Source organism: Gadus macrocephalus, chromosome 18 (genome assembly GCF_031168955.1).
Source record: "Gadus macrocephalus chromosome 18, ASM3116895v1".
Classification (NCBI taxonomy): domain Eukaryota; kingdom Metazoa; phylum Chordata; class Actinopteri; order Gadiformes; family Gadidae; genus Gadus; species Gadus macrocephalus.
Window position 1 is genome coordinate 7,156,495 of NC_082399.1, and position 27,040 is coordinate 7,183,534.

The 27,040-nt window shown below is 48.1% G+C and overlaps 1 protein-coding gene across 4 annotated transcripts in view; it reads right to left on the reverse strand.

The window, feature by feature from the left end:
- LOC132445999 (PH and SEC7 domain-containing protein 1-like) overlaps positions 1-26,578 on the reverse strand; it is a 47,670-nt gene extending 21,092 nt beyond the window's left edge. Inside the window, exons 1-5 of one of the 4 annotated variants that reach the window (XM_060036031.1) lie at positions 26,035-26,578; positions 10,124-12,881; positions 8,459-8,576; positions 5,885-6,449; positions 4,672-5,136 (exon numbers count right to left, since the gene is read on the reverse strand). In XM_060036031.1, the coding sequence (XP_059892014.1) occupies positions 4,672-5,136; positions 5,885-6,449; positions 8,459-8,576; positions 10,124-12,538 (3,563 nt within the window). In that variant the 5' untranslated portion in view covers positions 12,539-12,881; positions 26,035-26,578. Of the gene's footprint in view, positions 1-415; positions 591-659; positions 3,259-4,671; positions 5,137-5,884; positions 6,450-8,458; positions 8,577-9,398; positions 9,417-10,123; positions 12,882-20,496; positions 20,637-26,034 lie in introns of those variants that run through there. The other 3 variants (XM_060036032.1, XM_060036033.1, XM_060036034.1) reach the window with 3 other exon arrangements.
- Between the last annotated feature and the right edge of the window lie 462 nt (positions 26,579-27,040).

Sequence of the window (27,040 nt, forward strand, 5' to 3'; positions counted from 1 at the left end):
GCAAAGTAAACACACACGAAGCATTTCCCCCCGCCAGGGTAATCATTGACTTCAGAGCTCCCTTTGACGCCCTTTCTCTTTCGGTTCAGAGCCTGACATGCTACGTTTTTCAACACCGATGTGTGAGCGGTTTGGTGAACCTAAATTCCTCAGCAACCCGTGGTCTGCACATAACGCAGGGAAGAACCAGCAGCCATTCAGAACCGACGAGGAGCTGTACAAGGGGGCCCCCATGGCACCTGCCCTTCCGCGAGGCAAAACTGTGAGCGTTTCACACCTGACTAATCCTTTTCCTCCTGCGGCTGCAGGTGATATCCACATCCGACGTGTGCTGTGGTGCGGGAAAGACAGGCTCATTATGGGGGGGGGGGGGGGGGGACAGCTTTGGCTCAAGGCTTCTGTTGTTTTGCTTTACCTACGGGTCGATGACGAAGCCCTGACCGGCAGGTACCTCTCTTCTCGCCCCGCTGAGGCCCCGGTACAGCAGAACACAGGGGGGGGGGAGGAGGAGGGAGGGAGCTCCTCCGCCCTTGTACCACGCCTACTGGAGCGCCGTGGTCTGCCGCTTCCTCGACCGACACCTCCTCCTCCTCCTCCTCCTCCTCCTCCTCCTCCTCCACCTCCTCCTCCTCCTCCACCTCCTCCTCCTCCACCTCCACCTCCTCCTCCTCCTGATCCCGCTCTCCTTCCGGCCCCGTAACCCGACCGCCTGACTGCGGTGACGGCGGCGGTCCCTCTGGTGGCGTACATCACGGCGGAGTGCCACGCGACTGTGGTGGTGGGAAACACCTGTGTGGGGGTTTGGCCCCCCCTCCTCCTCCTCCTCCTCCTCCTCTTCTTCTTCCTCCTCCTCTTCTTCCACCTCCTCCTACTTCTGCACTGCTCAGGGCCTCCAGACTTAGAAGGCACTCCTGTGCCACCGCTCAACTCGCACACAAAGACGGGAAAGGAACAAAAAGTTCCCCTTTCTTTTCAGCGTCCACCCCTGCGTTGGCCGTCATCGGAGCTCACGCTGAACTCCCCGTCTTCGCCCCACCTACCTACCTACCCATCGTTCTCTTTCTGTGCTGGATGGTCTCTCCCCCTCTCTCTTTCACTGAGTAAACTTCGGCGCTCTCCCCCGCTGACCTTGGGCTCTGAGCTTAGCAGGAATCTTGGCTCGCCTTAGCCAAACACCTCCCCCATCTGAATCAACTCTCTCTCTTTCTCACACACACACACACACACACACACACCCACACACACAAACACCCCCCCACACACACACAAATGAGTTCCTGGTGTAAACTCACAGAGCATAAAGAGAAGGGAAACCAGTATGCCAGGGCTAAACAGTAAAACAGATTTAATCTAAACCAAGAGAGTAGCCATCTCGTGTAACCATCACTGACAGATGGCTGGTGGATTAAAGCGTGTCCAACCCCCCCCCCCCCCACAGAGTGATTGGTCCTGGGTGACAGGGCAGGTGAAAGGGGTGTGGTTAAGAAGCACCTGTTGAGGGATGCCTCTCCTGTTTTTCAGATCACACAATGCCAGGGGGTCCTGAGAGAATTCAGGACCCCCCCTCAACCCCCAGACGCATAGTCTGGTCTGGTCCAATTGGCACTCCAGCACAATGGGCTTCTGTGCCAAAGCCTGAGCCATCCCAAAAGAGGGAGATGTGGGTGGGGGGGGGGGGGGGGGGGGGGAGTTGAGTTAGGGAAGAGATGAGGACAAATTCCGACAAAAAAAAAATACATCAGAATCCCATGGAACGTTGTCTTCCTGGAGAGATTACACTGGTGTACTACACGCATTCCAGGATGCCTTTGCTCCATGCTCCGGCCAGTCCCCCCCCTCCGCCCCAGGGCAGAAAGCAGAACTGCAGTGCAAAACAATAACCTGACAACACCAGACACCCATGAGTCACAGCAGTCCCGGAATCCCTTATCCAGAGAACCGTCAGATACGCCGGTTCTGAACCAGAAATGGGGTTGCACTCGCCTTGACCACTAACAGGCAGTACGAGCGTTGGTACTGATGGGATAAGTCTGCTGGCTAGGTGGTCGTCATTTCATTAGCTCTTTCCCAGCCACAAACAAAAAAGGGTATCCGTTTGAAAGTGGAAAGTAAAAGGGTAAATAATATCACCCAAGTTGATGATGATAATTATTCAGGCTGTCACATGGTGTTTTCGAAGGACCACGTCACACAATGGTGTGTGTATTATACTCTTGTTTGCTGCGACGCAATATAAACAGCAATATTTATATATTCTTTACTCCTATTTACCTGCAGCCTCCATCTTTGCATGTGCAAAGTCATATTAGTAGGTGTTGTTCTTCTGAATACTGTCTCTATTTTGGCCAGCATTATTGCATGGAAATCACTATATTACATCATCAGTGAGATAAAACTGATTGAAGTCCTTGTGAGTTGTGGTCCTCTGCTGCCCCCTGGTGGCTTGGGGAACACAACAAGGTGACCCAGTGAAATCACTACAGTTCTGCAGCGTTTTACACACTCAGGTTAAGACATAATTGTGCAATTGTTGTGTAGTTGATTTTCTAACAGAAGATTATAAAATATAAGCAAACAAACACAATACTTTGATGATAGTACAGTACTCGGACAAGAAGATACATTTTGAAAAAAAACTGTTGCATACAGAATGAAAGTATAAATATTAAACAGACCGAAGAAAGCCCCACTCGACAAAAGAGTCTTGATAATTAGTGAAAGCAGAGCTATCTATATAGAGAAATAGGAAGCATTAGCAGTAGTAGTTCCCCTCACGAGAACACCTTTGGTTAGTATTTTGGGCTTGGGTGGGAGGAGCTAGGGACTGGGGGATTATGGCCGTGTCTTTGAGAGGCTGTTGGTGAAGGTGAATGTCTTTCTGCAGCCATCTGCGCAAATCACCTGCAGAAGTCGTCTTAAACTGTACGCACGCACGCACGCACACGCACACACACACACAGGCAAACATATACACACTCAACCAATGCACTTATGCAGACACTTGCAGTGCCAGAGAAGTGCGGATGAATGCAAGCAGGAAGAAACACACACACACACACACACAGCCTGCCAGACACCAGCGGGACCGGTGGCTGCGACCTTCACTCCAAACCGCTCTGTTCCAGAATAGCACTGCAGTGCAGCCGTGTGTACGGGCGGAGGGAGGCCTCATTAGTCTGCTGACTGGATGTGATCCATTAGCGACGCACGCCTCACCTCCGAGGGAGACAGGGGCCATCACCGACCGACCCCCTCATCATCACCGACCCCCTCATCATCATCACCGACCCCCTCATCATCACCGACCCCCTCATCATCACCGACCCCCTCATCATCACCGACCCCCTCATCATCACCGACCCCCTCATCATCACCGACCCCCTCATCACCCACCGACCCCCTCATCATCACCGACCCCCTCATCATCACCGACCCCCTCATCATCATCACCGACCCCCTCATCATCACCGACCCCCTCATCATCACCGACCCCCTCATCATCATCACCGACCCCCTCATCATCACCGACCCCCTCATCATCACCGACCCCCTCATCATCATCACCGACCCCCTCATCATCACCGACCCCCTCATCATCATCACCGACCCCCTCATCATCGCCGACCCCCTCATCATCACCGACCCCCTCATCATCACCGACCCCCTCATCACCCACCGACCCCCTCATCATCACCGACCCCCTCATCATCACCGACCCCCTCATCATCACCGACCCCCTCATCATCACTGACCCCCTCATCATCGCCGACCCCCTCATCATCACCGACCCCCTCATCATCACCGACCCCCTCATCATCACCGACCCCCTCATCATCACCGACCCCCTCATCATCACCGACCCCCTCATCATCACCGACCCCCTCATCATCACCGACCCCCTCATCATCACCGACCCCCTCATCATCACCGACCCCCTCATCATCACTGACCCCCTCATCATCACCGACCCCCTCATCATCACCGACCCCCTCATCATCACCCGAGACGCCAGAAAACTCATTTCCGTTTACAAGTCCATTAGGTTTTTTTTTGGGTTGTTGGTTTGTTTAACGTTTTGAGGAGTGTCCGTGAGGTTAATTGGTTAATTGCACAACACAGCCAGACATAGTTATACGATCCGTAACGGCGATGGTGACTTTATGCAATAGCAAACGGCTTCAGGTGCTTATCGCTCGAGGAGCAAAACTCGATTGGCTATCGACCCCCATCTACCCCTAACCGTACATGAATTTGTATCATAACTTACACACTCTGCTTGTATACAAACACAGATAAATACAGAGTATGTTTCATAAGTATCAAAGTACCCTCCTCGAGGGGCGAGCCACCGCGACAGACATGTTGAAGGTCCCATATCATACCACCACGTGAGAGTGTGATTAGCCGTTACAATCCGTTTTGACAACCTGCCTCTGCCTCACAAGTGGGCGTGTGCACCTAGATGTGTGCTGGATAGGTCCGTCTACCAGCCTCCCCGGTGGACTGTAGCAAACGATGCACATCTCTCCGTCACACATCGAGGTGGACACGCCCACTTGTGATGTCAGAAGAGGCTGATCTTTTCTTGCGGCTCATCACGCTCACCCCTGGTGGTACAATAGGTCACCTCTGCACCCGACGGCCACGCCCTCCCCTCGGGCCCCCCCTCACCTGGGCAGGGAGAAGTTGCTGGACCAGCTGCTCCCGAGCTGCGGCCCGGGGGTCCCGCCGCGCCGGGGCGTGTCCTCGGACCCGCTGCTCAGCCTCTCGCTGGAGGGCGCCCGCGTGGCGTCCGAGTCGCCCGTCACCGTGAGCGCCGAGTCCGACAGGCTGGGGCGCTCGTCGATGGCGAGCGGGGCCAGGCTGAGGTGCGCCATGTGCCGGGCGCTGTGGCCGAACGGCGCCTGGATGGCCGGGGTGAGCGTGGGCAGGTCAAAGGTCAGCACCGTCTGGGTGCTGGTGCCCAGCAGCTCCTCGCTGTCCAGGCTGCTGTAGGACGTGCCCTTGGCGCGCGCCGACTCCATGATGCTCTCAAAATGGCGGCTGAAGGTGTCCTCTGAGGTGCGGCGGGGGGGGGACACGAGGACGGGGGACTTCAGCGCGGGGTGGTGGTTGTCGAAAAACGTTTCCAGGGGCCTGGGCAGGGAGAGAGAAAGAGGGTTTTCTAGAAAGCTTCCTAAAAACATAAAACCCCATAAACGAATGCCCTCTGTGTCTATGAGGTTCACAGCAGTGGCTCCAACGTCGGCTGGACCGACTGAGCAAGTCGCGCTAACTCTGCTCGCTTCTGACACCCTGATCTCTGCGTGAAAAGGAGAACTGGGGAATGTAAGCACGTACTTGCTAACGAAAACTAGAAAACGATAAGGGATCTGTGTTAATAACTTTTAGCACCCGACCTCATTAGTCACAAACTTCCCCTTTCACTAAGCATAGGGAAATGTCACTTAGCATTGCCTTTTTGTCTGCATTATGCACGTTTACTGACAAAGTTGTCGGTAATTAATGTTTCAAAAAGCTGGTTGGGGTCTATTTGAAAAATTAGGCTGTGGATAACACTAATATAGACATTTGAGATGGGTCAACGGAAAATCATGCTAGTCAGTAGTCTCAAGCGCGTGTGTGCGTTTTTGTGCATATATGAGAGAGAGAGAGAGAGAGAGAGAGAGAGAGAAAAGTGCATGCTGGAAACATCAAGGCCCAACTGGGTTGCGTTAGATGAATAGACATGTATTCCGACAAATATTTCTGGGATTCATGCGCAACCATACCTCGGATTACAGTAAAACAGGACCGACCACTACCCCACCTTTTCTGCCAATTGTATACAATCGCCCACTGATCGGACCGGTTCTTCGTGCCATGACCTGTTGTCTCTTCTCACCTCTTAAGCAGATGTCCAAACACCTCTGGTTCCTCTTGGGCGGCATGTTGACTCCTCCTGTCGTCTCCTTGCATCCTTACGCTCGCCCAGCTCACCATCTCCTCCTCCTCCTCCTCCTCCTCCTCCCCCTCTACCTCTCCCTGACCTCCCACCTCCGGCTCCTTCTCCCCCTCCTCCCCCTCCCTCTCCTCGGGGCCGTGTGACCTCTCGTAGCAGGGCCCTTCGGGGGGGCTGCCGCCCAGCACGCTGCGGTTGGAGCCGAAGGCGGAGTCTGCGTCCTCTTGTTCGGCCAGCACCTCGTCGATGTCCGTCTCGCGGTAGCACCGCTGCGGGACCGCGTCCAGGTCCGTCTCCGAGTACTTGAGGGTCCGCCCGATGATGCCCGTCCTGGGGGAGGAGCCCGTCAGCGGCGGGGGCGTGACCAGTTCCACCTCCACTTGCTGGACGTCGTGGTTGGCCGAAAGGAGGGGCAGGCCGGAGGGTGTGGAGGGTGTGGTCAGGGGCGTGGGCGTAGGGGACTCGCTGGAGGCGCCGCTAGGGGGCGCTGTGGAGGCGCCCAGGAACGCTGTGATCAGAGGAAGGACCCGGTTGTTCAACCTCACAATACTTTAGTTTATGTTGATTCTTTATCTCGAAAAAATTAGGACACTTTTTCAGTTGATATTTACCAATTATATATCTAACTCAACAAACATGGTGTCATTCAGGTAAAATAGTAAAGTTAAACTATTAAAACTCGATATAAAACGACTCTATTCGAGTGACTATATAAATATTTGGTAGAAAAAAAAACTATTCTAAATTGTATTCAACACAATGTAGGGGCCATTGGAATGCTAGCATGAACAGCTGTGTTCGAAATCGTTCCCTATCATGGATGTAGTGCACTAAATAGGGTGCACGCCATTTTGTAGGGTGTTCGAATTCTCAGTGGTCCACTATATAGCGGACTTAAAATAGGGTACATACGATGTTCCCTACATGTTACTCCGGTATACCACAATGCAATGCGGTTGTATTTTACCAGGGGAGAAGAAGAAGCCGAATAACCGCGAAAACGAATACATTTAATGCAAGCCTCCGGCTTTCGTTTAGAAATGTCAACAATTTATTTGGGATTTAACATAGAATATTTAACATTCAAAATTAATTAAACAAGGAAATGTAACATTCAACATCAATACAACCTCCAGCTTTCGTCGTGAGTGCCCGGCAATATGTCCATGGTTTGTTTACATGATGTGGTCTCATCTGTCTGCGTCACACAAATACCCGGCGCATTTACTGACGCAAATGACGTTTAGAAATGTTAAGCGTAGTATTCCGAATTCTCGTTCCCTATTCCCTATATAGTGCACTATATCATGTACACTATATAGGGAATAGGGAACGAGTGTATAGGGAACGATTTCGAACACAGCTGTCACTCATTTCGTATGCGTAAGCTCATCGCTAATTCTCAGTTAGCGATTTCGTATTAGCCCAAAAATAACACATGAACGTTTACTGGTGAATGCAGAGTGCGGACATTGGGGTTTCAACCCAGACCCTTTCGGCTGAGAGTCACGCACCAAAAAACTACGTTAGTTAAGTAAGTAGTTAAAGTAGTTCAAGCTGGAGTAGGCAATTAGGAAAACCAGCAATTGTAAGCTATATTTTGAAAGTTTCCAACCAGAAAAGTCCCATTCCTTCCTTCAGGCCCTCCCTTCAAAGACACTCACATAAAACACCTGACCAACTTGCTAGCTTTTTTTTGTAATAGGTCTGCCTTTGAGGCTGATTCTGGCCATTAGGTTTATTTCAGAACAAGCACCTACACGTTTTTTAATTTTTAGCAGTGCATTTGATTTATTGATCAATCTTGTGATGTAATGATAATTTCAATAAATATAGCAATATATATTGTTCTCAAGTAAATTGCCTACCCTAGCTTTAAACCAGGGATGGGCAACTGGCGGCCCGCATCCTCACTCAGTCAGGCCCGCACATAATTGAAAAAATAAATAAATAATAATAATTGATCAAATTACAGAAAACTCGGTCAAGAAAGATGAGAAGAATTCATAGAATTCAAAGGCAAACCCATGCGTCTAGTTTGCTTAGAAACTATATCAGTCATTAAAGATATCCACTTAAGTCGCCACTACAACTGCAATGAATGTCATGCTTCTTGGGTTTGAGTTCATTGAGTTGTTGCACTTAATGTTGGGCCACGGTTTTACAGTTTTTTGACATCATTGAATGATGATGTATTGTGAGCCCTATGCACTGATAAAAATACTGACCATTCATGTGGCTGTTTGAGCATGGAAAACATGAAATGAATGTATGTTGGTTCAATTAACATACCGTACCTAGGTTATGATTCTGGAAGATTTTTTAGGTAGTGGCCATCCCCAAAATAATACACGAGAATACAGGAAATCATATCTACCAAATTCAAAATTGTGTAGCTTCTCTCCGCTCACGTTTAGTTGAAGTGTGCAGTCATGTGGCCCTCTGATGGTTATGATGAAAACTGTGGCCCTCTTTATCATGAAAGTTGCCCATCCCTGCTTTATAAGTAAAGCTCACTTTTGTCTCCTCTGCTGGCAGCCTCCTCCACGGGGGTCCCGAACAGGAACTCCCACTTGGCTCGAGCTATCCTCTGACAGTGAAGAGAAGGCCCCGGAACAGCACAGCCACTGTCAGTCTGGGACACACACACATACACATACACATACACGCACACGTACACGCACATACACACACACACACACACACACACACACACACACACACACACACACACACACACACACACACACACACACAGAGACAGACAGACAGACAGACTTTAATGTTGGTTCACTGTGTAAGTTACCGATCACAGTATGTTGAACTTTACACCAATGAATAACACTGTGCTGTTGTTGGTTAGGTAGTCCCATATTAACAAGGGTTTGTTTGTTTTCCTGTGGCTGACACGAACTAAAGACATCCATCCTAATTGGTTCGGTGTTATTGTGTTTTTAATGAAGTAGTGTAGGCCTAGTTACCATGGAATACAAAGTACAAAACAATGATCCTTTGATTGAATTTACAAAGCACTGACCGAATGAAGGAAATGTTACTAAATAAGGGAAGAAACGGATCAAGCTGATTCGTAGAGCACAAAGCGCTTTTGTAAACATTTGTGAATCTGAACTCACAAGTTCAGGGTTTGGTGGCGCATTCCATATGATGACATTCACAGCCCTTCATAATACAGCTCTCTTATAATAAACCATAAACTAACGAACCACCAAAAAGGTCGTATGTTCGTGCAGTCCAAAGATTTATTCAAAGCAGCAAAACGAACAAAAAAGTATCGATGATATGCAGATTATTCAGAGAAATGTCATCAGGCTACGGCTTTAAAAATAGATATGTATAAGATCACTAGGTGCAAGAAAAGAGCTAATCAAATCTAAACTAGTTAGAAGCGTTGGATGCTATGAACTAATAAAAATGTCATTAAGTTTCACTCTCTCACCAGTTCAAAGCGACATTTTTAAAGAAAGCGTCCATTCAAAACAAGTGAGTCGCGGTTTGCACAACCGCGGTCTCGTCCGACGCTCAACAACATGCAACATTGCGTTTGCGCTGCTATTCAATATAATTTAACAGACAGACGGATGGGACAGGAACCAAAATCCATCTTCTCCGTTAGCCGGCTATCGTTAGCATGCTAGCGAAGTAGGTTAGGAGCAGGTTAAGAGAAAACTGGGAGAGAGAGAGAGAAAAAAATAATTTCGTTAGTGTGTGCGTTCGTTTAGCTTGACAGACCGACTAGGGGGGCGGAGTTAGCCCACCCTCCATATATTCACTGCGCACCCACCCGGCAAACGTGGCTATGTAAAACCAACCGAACCGAAAGGGAATAATACAGAACTGGATAGGACTGATGTACATTCAAATTCGCATCATACGCTTTGCATAGTACTGCGTGTGTGCAACACCACACATTTAGCAAATGAAGGTTTCCAAGATTAATTTTATTATTAATATATATATGAATCATCATATTCATAAAGTGACCCTCATGTTTCTTCACATGTAGTTTATGTTGTAATGGGATGAATATATAGAAAATACATATGATAAAAAAAATTGATGTTTGGTTGAGATGTGAGATGCATCAGGGAATTTATAAATGAGTAGGTACATGGTTTATATTTTTGAATTGAACACAATAATAATTTATTACTGAAAGCTCACCTGTATTCCTGAGGTGGCAGCGGCGGTGTCGTTGCTCTGGTGACTGGACTGGCTGGACTCGGGGGAAACGCAGTCCCTGTCCCCCAGGCTCCCCGTCACCCCGCTGGAGCTCCGGGACGACGACCCCCCCAACACGCCGTTCTGCTCCCCCTCCAGAGGCCCCTGTGCCCGCGGTAACCCCAGCTGCCTCTCTCCCAAAAAACCCTCACCTCCCTCCCCGTCCTCCTCCTCCTCTTCCTCCTCCTCCTCGTCTTCATCGTCCTCCTCCGCCGAGTCCAAGGCCACGGGTCCCAGGAGCAGGGCCTCCCTTCTCCTCTGCTCCGCTCGCTTCTGCCGCGCCGTGGGGCTCAGGGCCCCCCCGCGGCCTCGCCGGGGTGCGCGCCCGGGGACGACGGCGGCGGCGGCGGCGGGGCTGGCCTCTGGGTTAGGGCACTGGCTCTCCTGCTCCGCCACCGCCTCCAACGGCTGCTTCCCCCAGCGCTGCCTGGAGGTCCAGCTGACCGGGGCCTCCTCCACCCCCTGGTGGATGAAGAGCCTGCGGGAGAGCTCCGTGCAGTCCACGCTCTCGTTGGCCCCCGGCGGCGGCGGCTCGCCTCCCCTCCACTCGGCCCCGGCGGACCAGGGGTCTCCGGTGTACTGCGGGGGCTGGCGCCGGTGCAGGGTGGGGCTGTCCAGCGCCCTCACCTCGGCCCGGAGTAACCGGGGGTCCCTCATGGGGGAGCAGAACTCCGTGGGGGGGTGAGAGGGGCGGAAGAACCGGGCAGGGAGGGCGGGAGAACTGGGCGCCGCTGTGGGCGAGCTCTGATGCTGGGAGGAGCTCTGATGCTGGGAGGAGCTCTGATGCTGGGAGGAGCTCTGATGCTGGGAGGAGCTCTGATGCTGGGAGGAGCTCTGATGCTGGGAGGAGCTCTGATGCTGGGAGGAGCTCTGATGCTGGGAGGAGCTCTGACGGCCACCCCCCTCTCGCTCCCCCCGCTCCTCGGGCTTGGTCTCCTCCTCCTCCTCCTCCTCCTCCTCCCGCTGCGTGTCGTGGTTATTGCGAGAGTTGGTCTCCTGCGAGTGGGACTGCGAGACGGAGCTCTCGGGCTGGTGACAGTCGATGTTGTCGGTTGCTGGTGCGTGTTGCCCGTGCAAGGGGATGTTCATCTGGAGCGTCTGCTGATGCTGCTGGGCCTGTTGTGCGTTTGGGCTCGGGTCGTGGCGTTCACAAGAGTTTGACCCCCGGGTGGGCTCACCCAAAGCGTTATGCAACGAGCCCTTCCTGGGCTCTGTGAAAAAAGAGGAGACTTTGGTGACCTCCACGGCTAACCTGCGGGCCACCTCGGGGCTGGGAGCTGGTGACGAGGATTTACTGTCGCTTAGCTGGTTCATGCCCTCCACTAGTTTATTGCCAAGTTGAAGAATCGCTCCCTTGGGCGAGGGAACCCTCGTGCAGGCCTTGTGATGATGTCCCCGGGTAGCCGGACTGCCTGATAGGGCTCTGTGCTCCATCGGCCAATGAATAGGGCTCTCAGGCCCCGCACAAGACCTGGGCCGCGGGTGGGTCGGTGTCCCCAAAGCGGGATGCCTCGACTGGGGGAGCTGCTCCGTCACTTTGTTCGGGGGAAGCGTACAGTTAGCTTGGCTGCTGTCTTTGACACAGTCGACGGGAGACCTGCAGTTGTTCTGACGCAGGACAGGGGAGCCCGCCCACGACTGGCACCGCGGCTGCGAGAAGTAGCGCGACGTCGATCCCCGCTCGAGCGCATGGGCCAGTTTGATCCTCAGTAAGGGGGAGCCAAACTCTTCCACGGCCCTCTGGGTGGCTGCCCTGCCGATGGGGTCGATAGCGGGTTGTCTGAAAGCCAGCTTCGGACTAGAGCCGCGAGAGGAATCCGGACTCCCCCACCAAGAGGAATCGCTCAGTCTTTTACAAAACGGGGAGGGGTTGACTCCGTCCTCTCGGGCTCCCCTCTCACAGCGCGGGTGCCGGGGGCTCTCCACCGTACGCACATTGGGCTTCGCGACGTAGCTGAACGTGACCACGGAGCGCGTCCCTTCACCGGCCTTCTCCTCGCCGAACCGCTGGCACGCGGGAGGGGGATGAGGGGCGGCGGAGATCCCCTCCCCCGGTAACCTCGGCCTCTTGAGGACCGTCGGGGACCGCGAGGTGACCTTGTGCTGGAGTTGGAAGCTCACCGTGTGTCTGGACGGCGACTGACGGTACGCGTGCTCCCGGGCCAGACGCTGGGCCGCCGGGAGCGTCTGGCAGGTGGTCTGCGTGGCGAGCTGGGACAGGAGTTCTGCGGAGCCCTCCGGCACAGCCGCCACTTGGCCGTCCGCCTCCCCCGCCTCCCCGAAGCCCTTCACCGCGTCCTGGTCCGTGTCGGGCCTCACCTCCACGTACATGTGAAGGACGTTGCCAGATTGGGACATGATCTCAGAGCATAACGAGGACCGAGAGAGTGACAGAGAGAGAGGGGGAAAGATAGAGAGACAGAGGGAGAGAGGGAGAGAGAGATTTAGGAAGAAGTACAGGTAGAGGGAGACAACGACCACTATGTTTCTCCTTTTATTTCTCGTTTAGTCTATTTTTGTTTTCAGTTGGTTTTCTTGTTTATCTGCTGGTGCTGGAGTGGGGTTTATTTTTAGATGGCCTCTCTCCTTCCTCCCTCCCCTGGATGATGGCATGCAGAGCAGAGGCACTGGGCCAGTAGACGGGCCATGGGGAAGGCATGCCCACAGGACTCCTTCAACAGCCGGCGGCGAGTCTCCATGCCTGTGAGTGACAGAGAAGGAGGAGGATATGGGAATTGTTATTTTTGTTCTCTCTGTTTCTTACCTCCTGTGTACCAGAAGTGCACAAAGGAATATATATTTTTGCCTTACAGGCCACCATCGCTACAAGTCGCTATTTCTAGCTGTTGAGTTTATAGTGATTGTTTCCTTGTACAATAACCAGTGTATAAACAGACTCTGAGGATCCAAGAGACCTTTTTTACATTATTAGAATTGAGATTTTCATTATCCATTCGTCACCGTTTGAATCTCTGCAAAAAGCAATATATTGGATTGAACAACCGTTAAAGGGTAATAAGTAAATATAAAAGATGAACTCAAGTGGCCTCTTAAATGTTTTGCTTTACAAATATTGATTTAAATTCTAATTATGGGTAAATTATCCATTAACCATTAATCATATACCCTAAATGAGAATTTACGGTAAATGACTAATGAAAAATTTATAATTTACCATTAATGAGAATTATTTAGGAAATTATTAATTAGTCAAAATGTTACCTTAAAAACTTTAACGGATGATCCTCATATCACTGCTCAGATTAATTTCACATGATGCTGTACTTGCAAATGCCATTGAATATTAACAAAGTACAATACTATTACGTGCAGGCCCTGTTAATTCTCCCGCTGTGTGGTCGCCTAGGGCATTTAAAATGCTACCTCTGATGAAGCTTGACAGGGCTATTACCCAGAAGTCATGCAAACCTGCCTGCTCAAGAGTAGTCTTGAAATGTCTTCACTGATGCTTTATAAAATCTTTGTAAATCTCTACTTAGGCCAAGCCAGAATGTTATTTTGGCAAGTTAACATCTTCAGCTTGGCCATACATTAGAATCAAGTGATATAACGCAATGGTTTGCAACTGCATCATACAGACTTGTAAAATAGATCAACAATGGTCATTATCTTGCGCCATTGACATAGTTTATTCGATCTGTGATATTCTTCTCCTATTAAACACCTGTGCCAATATGAACAATAACTTATTTTACATATACAGCCAGATATCATTAATTGTGGTGAAAAATCATGTGTCTGGCTTAACTTTCAATATGTCATTTGCTTTTTGGAAAGCAAATTTCCTTCTGGGGTTCCCTACCTACATTTTATCTTGAATATGTCCTATTATGGAAGTACATTGTGCTCAGAAAGCCATTACACATTGTCTTTCAATACAATGACTTTCTGGTATCCCCAGAGGCTTTCTATATTGTTGTTTTTCTCTCAAAACATTCTCGATGAGGCTATTAAAATCAAATAATCCTGCATAATTAATCCCCGAGGAATATTACAATTATCCCATGAAGTCATTTGGGGATGTCAGAGAGAAGAGTACTTGTTTTAGGTGAAAGCAAGCAATAATTAATCCCTGACATCTTCCTTCCTCTGACTCATCAAGACCTGAAAATGTCTCTGTACATATTTAGAATGGAACGGATTGCAGCAGAATACAGAGCAATCACCTTAACGAGAAGGGCAGGACTCAGATTCAGGGAAAGCGATCATTTGTTAGTCTGCTGCTGGGAATTGTGCATCGCAAGGAGGAAGTCTGGCACCTTAGTGCATGGGGTTGGTCACGCTTTGCTGGAAAACCACATTGGAGAAAGAGACACTCTGAACCCCTATCTGTCAAATGTCTCAGGTTCTTCAGAACAGATGTAGGACTAGTAGTCTAGTCTGACACCCACCGCAGAGGATGCTGAAACATCCCCCTGCTGTATCTGCAGGTGTCTTCTGCGGAGTGTGATTTTACAACGGGACCGTTACAATGGGACTCTTCCAAGTAAGGCAATGGAGCAATAACAGCATACCGATCAATACTGGAGTCCTACTGCAACAAGTGGTGCAATTCTCCCAGAAACAACCAGATACGAGCGTAAAATAAGGGTAGGAATCAGGAATCAGAAACCAAAGGCCAGTCAAGTTTTGTATGATGTATAAAAGAATAGGGCTACAGCAACAAATCTAAATAGGTGGATCTACAAAGAGTTAATCTAATTTCTAAGTTTCTTTCTTAATCACGGGGGGAGGAATCAGTTGGCAGCTGCTTCAATGTGATACATTAGGGCCAACTTCCATTTCCTCTTCCGTCCTATATTTGGTATAAATTTACACTCGGATGCCAATTTGGTCTGAGAAATACGATCTCTCTGGAACAGAAGGGTCTCTGGCCTGAGTCATTTGGGGTTGAACTGGTTCTGTGGTAGCAGCAGGGGACGTTGTGTGTTTCAAATGAAAGCTGACAGAGCTGAGAGAGGTTTGCGGCAAACATGCTTATTTTAGGGTGCCCGAGCATTTGCATTGAGGTTCATAACAACTTCCATTTGTTCGTTGTAAACAAGATTCTTCTTAGGTGTTCGGACCTGTTTTTATACAGCTGCCTATCGGTGTCATCTGTGTAGTGTTACAGAAAGGCTTCTCTGAAATGAATCATACCAGAAACGGGCTAATTCAATTATCTCTTTCTCTCACATTCTCGTTAACTGTCTCTACTCTTCAGCCCTGTTTAGAAGGTGATTCCAGATGGTGTTTGAGCAGGCAGTTCAACTCTTGTGATGGGATCAACTTTTTTGCTTTGGATGCCCGGTATAAACCATGGTCTCCTTGCCTCTAGTCTCAAAAATCAATTTGAGACAAGCTGGTTACACGGGGCATTACACTTTCTGTCTCTTAAATGTTTCTCACCATCATGCCGCTGGAGGGCTGGATCTATAAGTGGGTAATTGGCACACTCAGCCAGCCATAGTCAACTGTTTAAACGTGTCTGCAACGGTTTCAAATCAACACAGTGTTGACTGGCCACTATATGAAATAATACAACTATTAAAATCCCCTTCTGAACGTTGCATCCATTCGCACAAATCTGTTTTCGTCTGTAGAATATCTCTGTGCAGATTTATGTTAATCTCTTATTCATTTCAGATAAAAAACACTCTGATTGCTCAGTAGATCGTGACACTTTCCCCTGGCATCCTACTTTTTTTTTGCTATACTCTGCAGACAGACCGCAGCGCTGCTTGTTCGTCATGGAATGAAACTCACTCCCCGAGTGCTGATTGGTCCTTAATTTTTTTTAATTTTTTTAAAAAATGCTTTCAACTGGTTCAAGGACGGCTCGATCTGCAGAGAGAAGCAGAATGTAAACTTGCGAGATCGGCATGGTCTCTCAACTGGATGCTCACTATTAATGTTCCAGTGCCGGTCAAGGCTGCTTGAGACACGGTCAAGCCTGTCAGGTCAGCTTAAGGACCTTAGACACTTGTGAAGCCCACACTGGTGCTACATCTTGTGAAAGCTTTTTGTTGTGTTTTCTTCTGCTTCATACGCAAGTGATCCATCACTTTATCAGCTGAGGTAGAACAGGAAACAGGGAAGGTGTGAAGGGCGTGTGAGAGAGGGAGAGAGAAAGCTCGCTGAAATAGAAGGGGGAAAACAAAATAATAACGTTAAGCAGAAGAGACTCAAACAGAATCGTCTCGAGGAACAGGAAGCAGACACCACAGTGTGGTAGAGTTAATACGTAATGAAGAAAGAAGAGGGGGGCACCCCTCAGCCAGATGATGGGAATGCTGATTTACCTAGCAGATAACAGGACACGACAACGCATAGCCTTACTGAATGTAAACAAACAATCCAATTCCCAAGCAGCTACCTGGCTTGACAGTATCTGCTATGACATTCAGAGATCCTTTGCAGTTCAGACATTACCATCAATACCAAACAGAGCAGAGCTTCACACCATCGAACAAACTCGGATGTTAAGTATTAACAGGCAACCGACACCTCCTCCCCACCACGCTTTCTCTTGCACTCCAGGTGCAGCAGTCCAACCCCTTGGATGCCCGATTTTCTCTATTCGCTCTCTTTTACTCTGCCAAGTTTGCACCATCTGGCGGGGACATAGTCTCCAGCAACGCACACATACGCATGTACGCACACACGCATACATGCACACTTGCACACAAAAAGACACAATCACACACTCTCTGCAGTGCGTGCCAGGAGTAACAATAAAAACAGATCCTTACCACTCACCACCTGCCCCTGTTCACCAGATCTACAGGACAACAGCATTCCAAAACGCCTCAATTAGCTGGACTCACAGCTTGTTTACATTTCCTGATGTAACTGTGTGTGTCTGTGCATTTTATGTTTATATTGATATAGGCTGATGAGAAGACACCTTATACTATGGCCGTCTGCAAACTGAGTCCTTTTATGTGGCATTTGGAAAATCTTTAGGGCAGATATAATCAGTGCGTGATGGATTCTACTCTCCATTCCAGAGGTGAATAGGACCTTCAACATCCGCACATGTATTTTATAACAAGAGATGTCCGTACAGGATACGATATCAGATTATGAAATGTGCCATCTCCTGGTGATTTTGAACAACCTCTGTCAAGTGGTCGGACAGAAATGAGAAGAAACTGTTTGTGTGTGAACGCCTTCATGGTCATTATCTCAGTGCTGCTGAGATTTTCCCAGCATGCCCTGGGAAGTCCTACTGGTGACCCCTCCCTCTTAAAAGCTACAACCACAACCCGCCTCCCTTTCCCTTCCTTGCTTAAAACATTGATGAGTCATCCTGTTTGTTGACTCACACAGGTCACCTTTATGCTTTCAGAAAGACTGTTACATGCACGGAGAGATGCTAGCAGGTGACTTTAACAACCCTGCTACCCTGCAGAAACTCTCCTCCAGCCCCCAGGGCCCTGGAAGGGAAATCACACAGGTAATTAAACCCTGTGTGTGCGGCTTTAGTATGCCATCCCTGGATGTGGCGAGGGGCTAATATTAGCTCTTGGCACCGCTTCCGCTGACTCCTTACTCTAGCAGCTACGATTTCCCCCCCCCCTGTGCTGCCACCTCACCAGAGGAACTTAGAGCAACCTCGCTAAAAACATACTATAGTCCTTGGGAGACCAGACACTGTAGGAGTTTCATTTTATTAAGTTAATGGGTTGAGGAAATCTTCGAGCCACCCCAGCTAACGACGGACTGTACCCCTGCTACTCTCATCATATTGATCCCTGCACCAGCGGGATCGATTTCTGCGTACAACATAATTGGCGGATAGTTTCCCCCCCCGTTCTTCGTGTTCCTGCACATCCTCGGGAGATGAGATTCCCCACTTCCTGAATGTACCCAAAATACACCAGCCTCCCAACTCGATAACCCTCCACCACGTGCCGCGTGCGCTGCCGAGTCATGAATAAGAGAGCGGGGTAATGAAGAAGGGGGAGAAGATAAATCAGAACCGTGAGTGACGGAGCCCTCCTTAGCTTCCAGTACGTCTACATAACACGCCACGGGACCCAAGGCCCCTCGCCGCCTCCACTGGCTCCCAGCGACGCTGCCTTCAAACGGGCATTCAGACACAAGACGAGTAGGTCTGACTCATTCAGCGGCACAATGGGCATGTGGCGGGAAAGCGTGAGCGCGCTACGGTGGTGGGTGGAGGTTAGCGATAGAATCAAGAGAGTGCGAGAGAGTGTGGACACAAATTTACCGTAGAAGCGAGGTGGGAAAAAAGGTTACAAACGTCCAATTAAATGCTTTTGTTTTAAACCGACCTTAGAGATGCTACACCAGTGTTTCCCACAGAAATTTTGGAGACTATGGGGGGGGGGGGGGGGGGGGGGGGGGGCGTGCATGTCCGGGGGGGGGGGGGGGGGGGGGGGGGCATTCAACCGGACATGCGCGGTTGAGAGCGACACGAACTTCGTCTGAGCAAAAAATAAAAAATAATAAAAATAAATAAATAAATAAATCATGTGCACGCAGAGACTATGGCGGCCGAAATTAGACTATGGCGGGGCGCCATAGTCTCGTCAATGTGTGGGAAACACTGCTACACACTATGCTATGTTTGTATAACCTTGTTTGCCGGGGAATCTATATGCCAAACGAGTGTCTGCTTGAGGGGTTGTGCTGTGTTGGGAGTACGGTGTCCGTGGTCGACCTATTGATTTGGAAGCTCCGGCCTCATTGATGAAGCATCTAGTTTCTCTGTTGCCAGGCCTGGGGCTGACGGTGAGGGGTTGGAGAGACTTGAGATGTTTCACATGTTTGTTCTAATGTGCTTCTTTGTTATGCGTCGCACCTGTAGGATCTGAGGTGACGCATACATATTTTTGTTATCGATATATCTGGGGTTTCTGGTTTGGAGGTCTAAGTTAGCTCATTTGTTATTATTACAAAGCAAGCTCACCAAATAATTGATATTCTTAATATTATATGGAACTGGGATGGAGAAAGATTGTTCATGCCTGTGATATGGAAGTGTAAACCTGAAGAGGATCCTTTGCTAGATTAATTATAGTATTTCACGTTATAACATGTTTAACATGGTAAAATGTCAAGACAGTGAAATGCATTCTGGGGTTCCTTGTGGAATACTCTCCAATCATAAACATTGTTGTTGTCATCGTCTGTTGAGCTAACAAGATTACCCAGAAACAGCTGGGGTCAAAGGGAGGTAAGAAAAGATGTAGCCGCCGACGAATCTCGATTCGCAATAGTGGACATTTCTTTTTGTTATTCATATTGGAGGTGATAGGGGCCCACAATATTTTTTTGCCCCCTGGGCTCGTCATGATCACGTTACGCTGTTTCTGTAATCAAACTATTTGCTCCCATTTGTGTACCCTTTAAACAAAAGTGTGAGCAGGGAAACCCTTTAACACCTCTCAGCCTTCAACACCTCTCCACCACCAGCGGAAGACAAACATTAATAGAGATAGCTCGCCTTGTACTTCAAGCTGCATTTATTTACATTGCTCTTTATCGCCAATGAAAAAGCTCACAACAATTCGAGGAAGAGTTGACCTTGAGAGTAGTTATGTAAGGGACCCCCCACACCCCTAGAAGCGTTGTAGTAGTTCAGAGTTGACAGCCATAACATCCAGGGAGATACCCTGTTGAAGGACCTAAACTTTACAATCACTGGCATGATGTAGCAAGTCCAAAGGCATTTTTACCTCTTTAGAACCCCAATGTAAGTACTATGTTTAGTAATAAACCATATTTTTACAGATCTGCGGGGTGTGAACTAAACACGATCTAGTTGAAATTGGAACCCAATTGGCAAGGGACATGGCTGCAAACAAGGATGACATTGCATGCATCGGCTTGCCCGTAAACACTTAAACTTGCATACTATTGTGCCTGAACGCCTCATGTTGAACACCCTCAAAAAAGAGCTCTCATGTGCATTTACACCCTCAAATAATAAATGTAGTAAGTCTTCTCCCTTCTCTATGACTCATCCAACATGACACACATAGCCACACACACAAACACATGTATCCTGTGTCAAATCTGTCTGTTACCTCCATCATCCTTAATGTTGATCCAGTCTACGTTTTCCTTAACTTTTAAGCAACCGGTGCAAACATCAGACGTCACAACAGAAGATACAGTGTGTGTGTGTTTGCTAACGCACGCACGCACGCACACACACACACACACACACACACACACACACACACACACACACACACACACACACACACACACACACACACACACACACACACACACACACACACACACCATTTTAACTACACACATCTTTATTTATATCCTACCTCCTGTCTCATCTCACTCTGTCTCACCGCGCCTCGCCTGGCCGCTCGGTCTGCCTCGCACACTCCCCCCAAGTGGGCAGTCTCACCCTCCTGTGTGACTTTTAGCGTTGTGTCCTACAGGTCCCCTTGTCTCCTCGGCTATCGCTCATTTCTTCCCCCCACCCCCCCCCCCGCAGCCGGCTCCCCTGCTGAGCCAGAGCAGAGCTGCTTGTCTTACTACTACAGCCAACAGTCCCCTGTGTGTGTGAGGGGAAACGCACAACACTGGACCAGCCGTCATCCACCACCCCCACCTCCTCCACCACTACCACCACCTCCTCCACCTCCTCCTCCACCACCACCCGCCCTCTCCCGCACCCAACACACACACACACACACAACACCCCCTCCCTGCTCCTGACTGCCCAGCCGCCCCGTTGGCAGACACATGTATATATGAGCCCGCCTCACATCCTCCCAACACTTCTCTCTCTCTCTCGATATTACCATCGCTCTCTTACTCTCAATTCAATTAAATTTGTTTTAGTGGCATGAATGATGAAACACATTTGCCAAATCTGATGAACATAACAAAACCAAAAAAACAATACATGTCTCTCTCTCTCTCTCTCTCTCTCTCTCTCTCTCTCTCTCTCTCTCTCTCTCTCTCGCGTGCTCTCTCTCGCTCTCTCTCCTTTTTCTCTTTTCCCTTCTCACATCACACACACACACACACACACACACACACACACACACACACACACATATATACACAAACACACACACACTTGAGTACTTAGTAGTTTGTGGTTGTAATCTGTGGAGGAACAAAAGGAAGTCCATGCACAGAGGACAGGAGGCTGGTTAATGATCTGTTGCCATAGCAAGGGGTTCTACGAACAGCTCCTTGAGGGACATAGATTATGCATTGAGCTGGCAGCTTCCAATTGCAGGTTAAAAGACCAACGAAATAGAGGATGGACAACGTGTGCTCTTTAGAGTATTATCGTGCATGACAGTGTGTTCTCGGGTTGACTGCTTAATTGTATTTTCATGCTAAATGTAGACGTATAAGAGTAGTTTTCGAGTTAATGTTGACTTGTGTCGACTTATTCAAAGTAGAATCCTCAATGAAGGTGAATTCAATGTGATGGGCTATCAGGATAAAGTTTCACTCAAACATTTAAGAAGGATATTAATAAATCAGGGCAAAAGCCTTCCAGAAAATGTACTTTTTTGGATTAAATGCTAAATGGCTTTGCTTGAAAAAAAGATTGTGAACAAAAGGTCAAAGTTCACTTATAAAATTATAATATTGAGATTGAACCATGGTTGAAGATCTGATTTGGACTCTCAATTCCTGTTTATGAATGCTGGCCTCTTCCACACTGACCGTGTCGCAAAAACACACAGATCACCTAAATCTATATGTAGCAATGTAGCACCACCTCACAAACCACAATCACTAGTTTAACAGAAGGACATAAATGCAAGAGCTGACATGCACACCTGGACACACTTCACACACACACCTGTGGGCCTGTTATGATAGGTTAAAATGCAGCCAGGCACACAGACAAGAGGACAAGACAAGATGCAAAAGTATGGGCCAAAAAAGTAACACATAACCCACTAGACTTGATGAACAAAAAACTTTACACTAGAAATGCATGGATTGATGTCTCATCCAACCGCCTTGTTTACATCCCATATTTGTCCGGAGCGTGTCTGTTTGTTTGCCCACATGCCTGTCTAACAGTTTTCCTTACGTTGTATTGTAAGGCATGCTTGCCATCTGACACCACATTCAGTCGGGAGAAATACAACACACTGCCAATGATTCAGAAACACTGACACACTGTGGCAGAGACAAACTAGGGTCTTAAATCTTCTCCCTTCTCCTGTCTGACCCAAGTGGCCTTGAGTGCATTCAAAACAATCCCAGCAGCCCCTGGATCAAGTCTCGGAGAGATTTAAACCTTCCTCAAAATGGCAGTTCAATCTCAGTCTCTAGCGAACAAACACACAAACCAAAGAAGTTATTTGTTTTTCCAAATAATTATATAGGACAAAAGTGATTCCTTGTATCATGACTTCTACTTTTCTTAGTTTAGCATTTTTCCTTTTTTCTGTCAGCCTAGGTGTCACACTGTGTGCTACATGTTTAATATTCTTGCTCTGAGCATTAGCGGTGCATTCAAGGAAATCCCGGAACCATATCACAAACCTATGTAACCTCACATGGTTGTGTTGGGGACTCTGGCTCAGCACACGTTTGGCCTTTATAAATGAATGCTGGTGACTGCTGGTGACTGGGTGCAAGTGATTGCTGTGTAGCAGCTTTTATCCTGTGACCTCCAGCTATCCCTTGTGTAGCCGTCGGCCCGTTTATCTTAATAGGAGCCGTACTCCCTGTCTGGCACGTCAGCCCAGCTGCAGTGTGTCACCACACAAACTCCTCAGCACTTTTAATATCGGGAGTGAGGATACATCAGCTTATCCTGCTAAGGTGGCAGGAGAGGCGTTTTTTGTGCACCAGACCCGTACGACGTAAGAAAATAAACCCTGGCTTATATTGACTCAAAACTTTCTGCTTGAGTTTGTTGTCGTTTTTTTAAATGCGCTTCCATCTAAAAACAACTTGCGTCATCATCATGACAAAACCTGGACAATGGCTGGACCATGACCGAAGGATAAGGCACTGCGAGTGAGACGACCATGTGATTCCCTTACCGAAGACAGTATACGTTTTTAAGAGTTAAGAGTTTAGCAACGTTTTAAGAGCATTAGCAAAGTTTGAGTGCTAAAGTGGAAACGATCAAAGACACCTCATTTTTGCAGGGCCACCCTATAGCCTAGTCAGCGTGATGAGTTTTAAAGAGCAGTAAGGCATTCCACCACTGTTTGAAAAGAACCCCTGCTTCACTGTTTGAAACAGATAACATTAGGGACAACCTAATTAAATAGTTATGTTAATTGAATCCAGCTCCAACCCATTGCCATCGTTAGAAACCGAGTGCCCTAGCAAGAAAATGTCCCTTATTCAGGAATATTATCAATAAATTGAATTGTTTGGCATGTAGCATTTTGTTTTACACAAACCTGCTGAGTATTAAGTATTATTATAGAAACTCTATATATATACTGTACAGTATAGCAAAAACACTATAATATGCTCTCTCTTTTTGGAGTGCTGCACTGGAATGAATGCCACTTATATTCTTAAAAGGAAGTGCTTTTTCCTCGAATAAACATCTTGGCATGGCTGTTTTATGCCAGTAATAGAAACGAATCCCCCTGGGGTGGGTAGCCGTAGCGAGACAGCACACAAACAAACCCATAATGTTGTGTAGGCAACCTGTTCGTGACGTGTTGCAAACCATTAGGCGCCACACGTTGTGTGAAAGTCCCGCCTAACCCCGATTGGTGCTTAAACACAAGATGTAATAAGGGATCTTTTATATTTTTTTTATAAAAAGGATAACTCGTTTGCCTAGCTCATTTACTCAATTATACCTTATTCCTTGGCATCGGCCCGGGGCTGAACATGTAAAATGTTGGGTCGAGACAAGCAGGTAACAGTCTCTTAATCAATGATATGCATTAAGTGGTGCTTGACAGATAGCCGTTGCGTGCCAAGAGGACTGGCTGAATCTGTCAACAACCCCTTCTCTTCCTCTGCCCGGCGCCCTGAAAGACTTATTCGAGACGTACATTTCAGCAAACAACAGCTCCACAACACATTTGTTTTTCATTAGTCACAAAGGATCCAGCACGCTGCGAAAAGGTTCTCAGTCTGCAATGTTGCCTATCAGGGGGAGAATGGGCCCACAAGGCTGGGGCGGCTTCAACCAAGTGCATACATCACTAGAAGACGATGCAGCAGGATTGTCAAATGCTAATGCTGGCCATCATCTCACCAGCATACTGGTATCTAAAAATGCTAACTGTTCCCCATTTCAGTGCCAGCATCCCCCCCCCCCCCCCCTGCCCCCAACCAAATGCTTCCCTCCTGGAGCGTATACTGTATGTGTAGCTCTCAGAAAGCTGAGCTCAATGTCTATTTAGAACCGGAACATGATGAATAATATGAAGCCATTGAAAAAGACTGTGTGCCAATGGACAGAAAGCACACAGTGGGAGAAAGAGTGTGGGTAGAGAGTAAACTAAGATGTGGGATGGAGAAGAAAACTAGCATTTCTCTAATGTTATCTCACTGTCCGTGTTTCAACGTGAGAGGGAAGACAAGTGGTTGGCAGGCCAATGCAGGATTGATTCAGACCACGTTGTCTGTGTTAGCCCCTTATCCCATCCTATCTCTTATGTATGCTGTCCGGGCATCAGGTCTGTTACATAGTGGGTGTTTGCTGCTTTCAAACGTGGGGCTTCAGTGATAGAAAACGACCTAAATAACAAACGATACAGTCCACATCTAAAAGATGTTGACGCCTCATGGTAGTCGATCAGCCAAAGGTCTTTATTACTCAATTAATTAACAATTAATGAAGTGTGTGTGTCTGTGTGTGTTCGTTTTTGTGTGTCTGTGTGTGTGTGTGTGTGTGTACGTGTGTGTACTAACTTTCATGGGTGTTTGCGCGTGTGTGTGTATGCATGAGTCGTATGTGTATATGCATGTCTGTATGCATATATGGGTATATTTGTGTGTGTGTGTGTGTGTGTTTGTATTCTTGAGTGTGTGTTTGTGTACAAACCTATGTCAACAAAATAAAGACCATGGTCCAAGCAACAACAATAATAACGTGTTGTTGTAAGACACAACAAATTATGACAATAGACTATTGACAGGGTTTTAGAATGGAATCAAATTGCCCCGTCGCCTAGTTGTGTAAATGAGCTGTCTCTTTCTCCATCTGCAGTATCATTTATCATCCCTCAGCAACATAAACATACACTGTACAGCCTAGAATTCCTCTCTGACACGATCACCAGGTGATGAATTACTTCCACCTTGGAAAAACTAAATTTGTATGAAATCACAATGCTCGATTACGTGTGGTCGATACGTTAAAGATGACATGTGTATATTATGAATCATCCTCCGGTGAAGACAATGTAGTAATTTGATCAGTCTTTTTAAGGTTTAAATAGTCATAGCCTGGCCATACAGGCTACTGGTGCCGGTCGGCAATGCAGGTGCACACCGTAAAAGGAGAAAGTTATTTTGAAGCCCTCTAACGTCTGCTTTCACATTATTAAAGGACAAATCATCCTCCCAAGGACAAAAGTTGTGTGGGTGATGTATATGAATGAAACACGGTGGACGGTGCTGCTTCGGAAAAAAATGTGGCGTCCAGGCAGTGATGACCCTTCTCTAGGTTGCGTATCCTACAGGTTCATGAAGATGGATGCAGCTTATCTCTCCATTCTGTGATGCAGCGGGGATATAATGTTTAAGTTTTGCCCAAGACATCGACTTCATTCCCCCCCTATAATCCCACACACCCCGCAAAACAGCAATGTGTTAAACCTAGATCAAATCGTCATCTCGAAAGTAGGCTATGGCTCAGAAAAGCAAACGGGGTTCAGTGTTATACCTACCAGAAAATGTGTTATATCTTTGCAGTTGTGCCCGCACGTTGCATAGCCAGTGTGGCGCCGGAGATGATGCTGTTACACCAGCCTCTGCTGCAGGCTGCACGCCGATGTTGCCACTGCAGTCCACATTTTTTTCCCTTCTTCCGCGAGCCCACTTGAGCTCCTTTTGGTATGCAAGGAACGATAACCCTCTGTTTACGATGATCCAGATAAATGTGACGAGGGACGGTTGCAAAAGTAGTACGGTCCTGCAGCGGGCGGCTTCTCACGATCACCGAGTTGGTACGTGAATGAAATATGCGGGAGTGCGCTTCAACTCCACCTGAACATGATTCCAGCATACAGACATCACAACACTTGGGGCACACACACACACACACACACACACACACACACACACACACACACACACACACACACACACACACACACACACACACACACACACACACACACACACACACACACACACACACACACACACACACACACACACACACACACACACACACACACACAACCTCAGTCATACTCACTCCCCCTCTCCCTCGTCACTCTCCCTTTCTTACGGCATGGGCATGCCCAGTCACTACAACATCTAATAATAATATTAGCAGTAACTAACAGGTAGGCTATGCCTATTAGATCGCAGTAGGCTGATGATATTGTAGATCAAACGAGTCTGTTTTCTAACAGTGCTGCTTGGAAGGATGGCGATTGGTTGCATCTTACTAATAAATACTCGGTTGCTTGATGTTTTGATAGGTAATACATTGTTGACAATCAAACATCCAACCTATTTTTTTACTTTAATTTAGTGACAGACTGTAAGTTTGTGTCTATCGGCCTAGTCTACTCTCTCTCTCTCTCTCTCTCTCTCTCTCTCTCTCTCTCTCTCTCTCTCTCTCTCTCTCTCTCTCTCTCTCTCTCTCTCTCTCTCTCACACACACACACACACACACACACACACACACACACACACACACACACACACACACACACACACACA